General features: G+C 41.1%; 1 protein-coding gene across 1 annotated transcript in view; it reads left to right on the top strand.

Annotated features, from left to right (window-relative positions):
* The window catches only part of camta2 (calmodulin binding transcription activator 2), a 152,711-nt gene that overhangs the window by 138,423 nt on the left and 4,288 nt on the right, over positions 1-10,000 (top strand). The window contains 3 exon segments of the mRNA XM_065022045.1: positions 1,474-1,545; positions 1,889-1,909; positions 3,877-4,070. Coding sequence (XP_064878117.1) covers positions 1,474-1,545; positions 1,889-1,909; positions 3,877-4,070 — 287 coding nt within the window.

Below are 10,000 nucleotides of genomic sequence, written 5' to 3'. Positions count from 1 at the left end.
TCTCTTTCTGTTCTCTCTCTCTGTTCTCTCTCTCTGTTCTCTGTCTTTGTTCTCTCTCTCTGTTCTCTCTCTCTGTTTTTTGTCTCAATTCTCTCTCTTTGTTCTCTCTCTGTTCTCTCTCTATTCTCTCTCTGTTCTCTCCCTCTGTTCTCTAGAGAAGGCATATTGCTCTTACTTCCAGTTATTGACAGCGCTGCCGGAGAAATATGTTGATGATGTAAATGTACTCCATGCCTGTACAGTAGATGATGTAAATGTACTCCATGCCTGTACAGTAGATAATGTCTCTAGCCCACAAGCAACTGTAATAACTAAAATACCATTTGTGGACCTAACAGTGTTCCCTGGGCGACCTAACAGTGGGGACCTAACAGTGTTCCCTGGGGGACCTAACAGTGTTCCCTGGGGGACCTAACAGTGGGGGACCTAACACTGTTCCCTGGGGGACCTAACACTGTTCCCTGGGGGACCTAACAGTGTTCCCTGGGGGACCTAACAGTGTTCCCTGGGGGACCTAACAGTGTTCCCTGGGGGACCTAACAGTGGGGGACCTAACAGTGTTCCCTGGGTGACCTAACACTGTTCCCTGGGGGACCTAACACTGTTCCCTGGGGGACCTAACAGTGGGGGACCTAACAGTGGGGGACCTAACACTGTTCCCTGGGGGACCTAACAGTGGGGGACCTAACACTGTTCCCTGGGGGACCTAACAGTGGGGGACCTAACAGTGGGGGACCTAACACTGTTCCCTGGGGGACCTAACAGTGGGGGACCTAACAGTGTTCCCTGTGGGACCTAACACTGTTCCCTGGGGGACCTAACAGTGTTCCCTGGGGGACCTAACAGTGGGGGACCTAACAGTGGGGGACCTAACAGTGTTCCCTGGGGGACCTAACACTGTTCCCTGGGGACCTAACACTGTTCCCTGGGGGACCTAACAGTGGGGGACCTAACAGTGGGGGACCTAACAGTGTTCCCTGGGGGACCTAACAGTGGGGGACCTAACAGTGTTCCCTGGGGGACCTAACACTGTTCCCTGGGGGACCTAACAGTGGGGAGCTAACAGTGGGGGACCTAACAGTGTTCCCTGGGGGACCTAACACTGTTCCCTGGGGGACCTAACAGTGTTCCCTGGGGGACCTAACACTGTTTCCTGGGGGACCTAACACTGTTCCCTGGGGGACCTAACACTGTTCCCTGGGGGACCTAACAGTGGGGGACCTAACACTGTTCCCTGGGGACCTAACAGTGGGGGACCTAACAGTGTTCCCTGGGGACCTAACAGTGGGGGACCTAACAGTGTTCCCTGGGGACCTAACAGTGGGGGACCTAACAGTGTTCCCTGGGGACCTAACAGTGGGGGACCTAACAGTGGGGGACCTAACAGTGTTCCCCGGGGGAGCTAACAGTGGGGGACCTAACAGTGTTCCCTGGGGGACCTAACCTGAAGCTGATCATATTCTCTCTGTCCAGGGTCGGAGGTTGAAGGAACAGCAGGACATGGCAGCAGCCGTCATTCAACGATGCTACAGGAAGTACAAGCAGGTAGAGACACGCCCCTTTACCCAGCACACACTTCTTTACCTCCAAACCCCAGAGGTTTGCCTGATCTCTAACCCCTGTCCTCTGACTGGAGAGGAGGCAGAGTCGCTGTCCCTGTCCTCTGACTGGAGAGGAGGCAGAGTCGCTGTCCCTGTCCTCTGACTGGAGAGGAGGCAGAGTCGCTGTCACTGTCCTGCTGCATGTAGTTGTGACATGCTGTGTGTGTCAACAACACTAATAGTCCTCTCTCTTTGTCCTCTCATCGACCATATCTCTCTTTCTCCACGCCTCCTTCCCTCTCTCCATCCCTCCATCTCTCTCTCTCTCTCTGATATTATCATGCTAGCTAACATGGATAGCTCTGAAGGTAACGTGTCTAACCTCTGATTGTCTCTACTGTCATTCACTAAAGGCTTTGTGTAGATTGTGTCTCTGCATTTGGCGTGTGGAACCTGTGTATTAGGCTGGAGTGAAAGAGGAGTGTGTGCTGTAGGGTTAGGGTTAGTGTGTGTGCTGTAGGGTTAGGGTTAGTCCTTAAGAGGAGTGTGTGCTGTAGGGTTAGGGTTAGTCCTTAAGAGGAGTGTGTGCTGTAGGGTTAGGGTTAGGGTTAGGGTTAAGGGTTAGGGTTAGGGTTAGGGGTTAGGGTTAGGGTTAGGGTTAGGGTTTAGGGTTAAGGGTTAGGGTTAGGGTTAGGGTTAGGGTTAAGGGTTAGGGTTAGGGTTAGGGTTAGGGTTAGTGTGTGCTGTAGGGTTAGGGTTAGGGTTAGGGTTAGGGTTAGTGTGTGCTGTAGGGTTAGGGTTAGTGTGTGCTGTAGGGTTAGGGTTAGTGTGTGCTGTAGGGTTAGGGTTAGGGTTAGGGTTAGGGTTAGTGTGTGCTGTAGGGTTAGGGTTAGTGTGTGCTGTAGGGTTAGGTTAGGTTAGGGTTAGTGTGTGCTGTAGGGTTAGGGTTAGTGTGTGCTGTAGGGTTAGGGTTAGGGTTAGGGTTAGTGTGTGCTGTAGGGTTAGGGTTAGTGTGTGCTGTAGGGTTAGGGTTAGGGTTAGGGTTAGTGTGTGCTGTAGGGTTAGGGTTAGTGTGTGCTGTAGGGTTAGGTTAGGGTTAGTGTGTGCTGTAGGGTTAGGTTAGTGTGTGCTGTAGGGTTAGGGGTTAGGGTTAGGGTTAGTGTGTGCTGTAGGGTTAGGGTTAGGTTAGGTTAGTGTGTGCTGTAGGTTAGGGTTAGTGTGTGCTGTAGGGTTAGGTTAGGGTGTGCTGTAGGGTTAGGTTAGTGTGTGCTGTAGGTTAGGGTTAGTGTGTGCTGTAGGTTAGGGTTAGGGTTAGTGTGTGCTGTAGGGTTAGGGTTAGTGTGTGCTGTAGGGTTAGGGTTAGTGTGTGCTGTAGGGTTAGGGTTAGTGTGTGCTGTAGGGTTAGGGTTAGGGTTAGGGTTAGTGCTGTAGGGTTAGGGTTAGGGTTAGTGCTGTAGGGTTAGGGTTAGTGTGTGCTGTAGGGTTAGGGTTAGTGTGTGCTGTAGGGTTAGGGTTAGTGTGTGCTGTAGGGTTAGGGTTAGTGTGTGCTGTAGGGTTAGGGTTAGTGTGTGCTGTAGGGTTAGGGTTAGTGTGTGCTGTAGGGTTAGGGTTAGGGTTAGGGTTAGGGTTAGGGTTAGTGTGTGCTGTAGGGTTAGGGTTAGGGTTAGGGTTAGTCCTTAAATGTATGTTTATATGTGTTCAAGAAGATGTGTAACTCTCCCTCCCCTTTTCTTCAACCCCTCTCCTCTCCTCTCCTCTCCCTCTCCTCTCCTCTCCTCTCCTCTCCTCTCTCCTCTCCCTCTCCCTCTCCCTCTCCTCTCCCTCTCCTCTCCTCTCCTCCTCTCTCCCTCCTCTCCTCTCCTCCTCTCCTCTCCTCTCCTCTCCTTCCCTCTCCTCTCCTCTCCTTCCCCTCTCCTTCCCTCTCTCCTCTCCTCTCCTCTCCCTCTCCTCTCCTCTCCTCTCCTCTCCTTCCTCTCCTCTCCTCTCCTCTCCTTCCCTCTCCTCTCCTCTCCTCTCCTCTCCTCTCCTCTCCTCTCCTCTCCTCTCTCCCCCTGTCCCTCTATCTCTCTCTCTCTCCCTCCCTCTCCTCTCTCTCTCTCTCTCTCTCTCTCCTCTCCTCTCCTCTCCTCTCCTCTCCTCTCTCCTCTCCTCCTCTCTCCCCTGTCCCCTCTATCTCTCTCTCTCTTTCTCTCCTCCCTCCCTCCCTCCCTCCCTCTCCTCTCTCTCTCTCTCCCTCTCTCTCTCCTCTCTCTCTCTCTCTCTCTCCTCTCCTCTCCTCTCCCTCTCCCTCTCCTCTCCTCTCTCTTCTCTTCTCTTCTCTTCTCTCCTCTGTCAGTATGCTCTGTATAAAAGGATGACTCAGGCAGCGATACTGATCCAGTCTAAGTTCCGTAGTTACTATGAGCAGAAGAAATTCCAGCAGTCTAGACGGGCTGCGGTTCTGATCCAACAGTACTACCGCAGCTATAAGGAGTATGAACGCCTCAAACAGGGACCCAGAGGGTCCGGATCACACAATCCAAAACTGAAGTAGGTGGTACCGGCTCGGAAACCAGCATCTTAACCATTAACAAGGCAAAAAGGTGGTTCCCTATTGGTACAAAGGGCTTAGTTCATCATTTAAACTGTCCAGCCCACTTGGGATTATAAAACACTGTGTTCATAGTTTATAGTTTAAAATGTCCAGCCCACATGGGATTATAAAACACTGTGTTTATAGTTTAAAACGTCCAGCCCACATGGGATTATAAAACACTTTGTTTATAGTTTATATTTAAAATGTCCAGCCCACATGGGATTATAAAACACTGTGTTTATATTTAAAATGTCCAGCCCACATGGGATTATAAAACACTGTGTTTATAGTTTATATTTAAAATGTCCAGCCCACATGGGATTATAAAACACTGTGTTTATATTTAAAATGTCCGGCCCACATGGGATTATAAAACACTGTGTTTATATTTAAAATGTCCAGCCCACATGGGATTATAAAACACTGTGTTTATATTTAAAATGTCCGGCCCACATGGGATTATAAAACACTGTGTTTATAGTTTAAAATGTCCAGCCCACATGGGATTATAAAACACTGTGTTTATAGTTTAAAATGTCCAGCCCACATGGGATTATAAAACACTGTGTTTATAGTTTAAATGTCCAGCCCACATGGGATTATAAAACACTGTGTTTATAGTTTAAAATGTCCAGCCCACATGGGATTATAAAACACTGTGTTTATAGTTTAAAATGTCCAGCCCACATGGGATTATAAAACACTTTGTTTATAGTTTAAAATGTCCAGCCCACATGGGATTATAAAACACTTTGTTTATAGTTTAAAATGTCCAGCCCACATGGGATTATAAAACACTTTGTTTATAGTTTAAAATGTCCAGCCCACATGGGATTATAAAACACTTTGTTTATAGTTTAAAATGTCCAGCCCACATGGGATTATAAAACACTTTGTTTATAGTTTAAAATGTCCAGCCCACATGGGATTATAAAACACTTTGTTTATAGTTTAAAATGTCCAGCCCACATGGGATTATAAAATACTGTATTCATAGTTTATAGTTTAAAATGTCCAGCCCACATGGGATTATAAAATACTGTATTCATAGTTTATAGTTTAAAATGTCCAGCCCACATGGGATTATAAAACACTGTGTTTATAGTATAAAATGTCCAGCCCACATGGGATTATAAAACACTGTGTTTATAGTATAAAATGTCCAGCCCACATAGGATTATAAAACACTGTGTTTATAGTTTAAAATGTCCAGCCCACATGGGATTATAAAACACTGTGTTTATAGTTTAAAATGTCCAGCCCACATGGGATTATAAAACACTGTGTTTATAGTTTAAAACGTCCAGCCCACTTGGGATTATAAAACACTGTGTTTATATTTTAAAATGTCCAGCCCTCATGGGATTATAATACACTGTGTTTATAGTTTAAAATGTCCAGGCACATGGGATTATAATATACTGTATTCATAGTTTATAGTTTAAAATGTCCAGCCCTCATGGGATTATAATACACTATGTTTATAGTTTAAAATGTCCAGCCCACATGGGATTATAAATCACTGTGTTTATAGTTTATAGTTTAAAATGTCCAGCCCACATGGGATTATAAAACACTGTGTTTATAGTTTATATTTAAAATGTCCAGCCCACATGGGATTATAATATACTGTATTCATAGTTTATAGTTTAAAATGTCCAGCCCACATGGGATTATAATATACTGTATTCATAGTTTATAGTTTAAAATGTCCAGTCCACATGGGATTATAAAACACTGTGTTTATATTTAAAATGTCCGGCCCACATGGGATTATAAAACACTGTGTTTATAGTTTAAAATGTCCAGCCCACTTGGGATTATAAAACACTGTGTTTATAGTTTAAAATGTCCAGCCCACATGGGATTATAAAACACTGTGTTTATAGTATAAAATGTCCAGCCCACATGGGATTATAAAACACTGTGTTTATAGTTTAAAATGTCCAGCCCACATGGGATTATAAAACACTGTGTTTATAGTTTAAAATGTCCAGCCCACATGGGATTATAAAACACTGTGTTTATAGTTTAAAATGTCCAGCCCACATGGGATTATAAAACACTGTGTTTATAGTTTAAAATGTCCAGCCCACATGGGATTATAAAACACTGTGTTTATAGTTTAAAATGTCCAGCCCACATGGGATTATAAAACACTGTGTTTATAGTTTAAAATGTCCAGCCCACATGGGATTATAAAACACTGTGTTTATAGTTTATATTTAAAATGTCCAGCCCACATGGGATTATAAAACACTGTGTTTATAGTTTAAAATGTCCAGCCCACATGGGATTATAAAACACTGTGTTTATAGTTTATATTTAAAATGTCCAGCCCACATGGGATTATAAAACACTGTGTTTATAGTTTAAAATGTCCAGACCACATGGGATTATAAAACACCTTGTTTATAGTTTAAAATGTCCGGCCCACATGGGATTATAAAACACTTTGTTTATAGTTTAAAATGTCCAGCCCAAAAGGGATTATAAAATACTGTATTCATAGTTTATAGTTTAAAATGTCCAGCCCACATGGGATTATAAAACACTGTGTTTATAGTTTATATTTAAAATGTCCAGCCCACATGGGATTATAAAACACTGTGTTTATAGTATAAAATGTCCAGCCCACATGGGATTATAAAACACTGTGTTCATAGTTTAAAATGTCCAGCCCACATGGGATTATAAAACACTGTGTTTATAGTTTATATTTAAAATGTCCAGCCCACATGGGATTATAAAACACTGTGTTTATAGTTTAAAATGTCCAGCCCACATGGGATTATAAAACACTGTGTTTATAGTTTAAAATGTCCAGCCCACATGGGATTATAAAACACTGTGTGTATAGTTTAAAATGTCCAGCCCACATGGGATTATAAAACACTGTGTTTATAGTTTAAACTGTCCAGCCCACATGGGATTATAAAACACTGTGTTTATAGTTTAAAATGTCCAGCCCACTTGGGATTATAAAACACTGTGTTTATAGTTTAAAATGTCCAGCCCACATGGGATTATAAAACACTGTGTTTATAGTTTAAAATGTCCGGCCCACATGGGATTATAAAACACTGTGTTTATAGTTTAAATGTCCAGCCCACATGGGATTATAAAACACTGTGTTTATAGTTTAAAATGTCCAGCCCACATGGGATTATAAAACACTGTGTTTATAGTTTAAACTGTCCAGCCCACATGGGATTATAAAACACTGTGTTTATAGTTTAAAATGTCCAGCCCACTTGGGATTATAAAACACTGTGTTTATAGTTTAAAATGTCCAGCCCACATGGGATTATAAAACACTGTGTTTATAGTTTAAAATGTCCGGCCCACATGGGATTATAAAACACTGTGTTTATAGTTTAAATGTCCAGCCCACATGGGATTATAAAACACTGTGTTTATAGTTTAAAATGTCCAGCCCACATGGGATTATAAAACACTGTGTTTATAGTTTAAAATGTCCAGCCCACATGGGATTATAAAACACTGTGTTTATAGTTTAAAATGTCCAGCCCACTTGGGATTATAAAACACTGTGTTTATAGTTTAAATGTCCAGCCCACATGGGATTATAAAACACTGTGTTTATAGTTTAAATGTCCAGCCCACATGGGATTATAAAACACTGTGTTTATAGTTTAAAATGTCCAGCCCACATGGGATTATAAAAAACTGTGTTTATAGTTTAAAACGTCCAGCCGACATGGGATTCTAATATACTGTGTTTATAGTTTATAGTTTAAAATGTCCAGCCCACATGGGATTATAAAACACTGTGTTTATAGTATAAAATGTCCAGCCGACATGGGATTATAAAACACTGTGTTTATAGTTTAAAATGTCCAGCCGACATGGGATTCTAATATACTGTATTCATAGTTTATAGTTTAAAATGTCCAGTCCACATGGGATTATAAAACACTGTGTTTATAGTTTAAAATGTCCAGCCGACATGGGATTCTAATATACTGTATTCATAGTTTATAGTTTAAAATGTCCAGTCCACATGGGATTATAAAACACTGTGTTTATAGTTTAAAATGTCCAGCCCACATGGGATTATAAAACACTGTGTTTATAGTTTATATTTAAAATGTCCAGCCCACATGGGATTATAAAACACTGTGTTTATAGTTTAAAATGTCCAGTCCACATGGGATTATAAAACACTGTGTTTATAGTTTAAAATGTCCGGCCCACATGGGATTATAAAACACTGTGTTTATAGTTTAAAATGTCCAGCCGACATGGGATTCTAATATACTGTATTCATAGTTTATAGTTTAAAATGTCCAGTCCACATGGGATTATAAAACACTGTGTTTATAGTTTAAAATGTCCAGCCCACATGGGATTATAAAACACTGTGTTTATAGTTTAAGATGTCCAGCCCACTTGGGATTATAAAACACTGTGTTTATAGTTTAAAATGTCCAGCCCACTTGGGATTATAATACACTGTGATTATAGTTTAAAATGTCCAGCCCACATGGGATTATAAAACACTGTGTTTATAGTTTAAAATGTCCAGCCCACATGGGATTATAAAACACTGTGTTTATAGTTTAAAATGTCCAGTCCACATGGGATTATAAAACACTGTGTTCATAGTTTAAAATGTCCAGCCCACATGGGATTATAAAACACTGTGTTTATAGTTTATATTTAAAATGTCCAGCCCACATGGGATTATAAAACACTGTGTTTATAGTTTAAAATGTCCAGCCCACATGGGATTATAAAACACTGTGTTTATAGTTTATAGTTTAAAATGTCCAGCCCACATGGGATTATAAAACACTGTGTTTATAGATTAAATGTCCAGCCCACATAGGATTATAAAACACTGTGTTTATATTTAAAATGTCCAGCCCACATGGGATTATAAAACACTGTGTTTATAGTTTAAAATGTCCAGCCCACATGGGATTATAATACACTGTGTTTATAGTTTAAAATGTCCAGCCCACGTGGGATTATAAAAAACTGTGTTTATAGTTTATAGTTTAAAATGTCCAGCCGACATGAGATTCTAATATACTGTATTCATAGTTTATAGTTTAAAATGTCCAGCCCACATGGGATTATAAAACACTGTGTTTATAGTTTAAAATGTCCAGCCCAGATGGGATTATAAAACACTGTGTTTATAGTTTATATTTAAAATGTCCAGCCCACATGGGATTATAAAACACTGTGTTTATAGTTTAAAATGTCCAGCCCACATGGGATTATAAAACACTGTGTTTATAGTTTAAAATGTCCAGCCCACATGGGATTATAAAACACTGTGTTTATAGTTTAAAATGTCCAGCCCACATGGGATTATAAAACACTGTGTTTATAGTTTAAAATGTCCAGCCCACTTGGGATTATAAAACACTGTGTTTATAGTTTATAGTTTAAAATGTCCAGCCCACATGGGATTATAAAACACTGTGTTTATAGTTTAAAATGTCCAGCCCACATGGGATTATAAAACACTGTGTTTATAGTTTAAAATGTCCAGCCCACATGGGATTATAAAACACTGTGTTTATAGTTTAAAATGTCCAGCCCACATGGGATTATAAAACACTAGTTTATGTTTATAGTTTATAGTTTAAAATGTCCAGCCCCATGGGATTATAAAACACTGTGTTTATAGTTTAAAATGTCCAGCCCACATGGGATTATAAAACACTGTGTTTATAGTTTAAAATGTCCAGCCCACATGGGATTATAAAACACTGTGTTTATAGTTTAAAATGTCCAGCCCACATGGGATTATAAAACACTGTGTTTATAGTTTAAAATGTCCAGCCCACATGGGATTATAAAACACTGTGTTTATAGTTTAAAATGTCCAGCCCACATGGGATTATAA

Source organism: Oncorhynchus nerka, linkage group LG8 (genome assembly GCF_034236695.1).
Source record: "Oncorhynchus nerka isolate Pitt River linkage group LG8, Oner_Uvic_2.0, whole genome shotgun sequence".
Classification (NCBI taxonomy): Eukaryota; Metazoa; Chordata; class Actinopteri; order Salmoniformes; family Salmonidae; genus Oncorhynchus; species Oncorhynchus nerka.
This window is presented reverse-complemented; position numbering and strand designations above follow the sequence as displayed.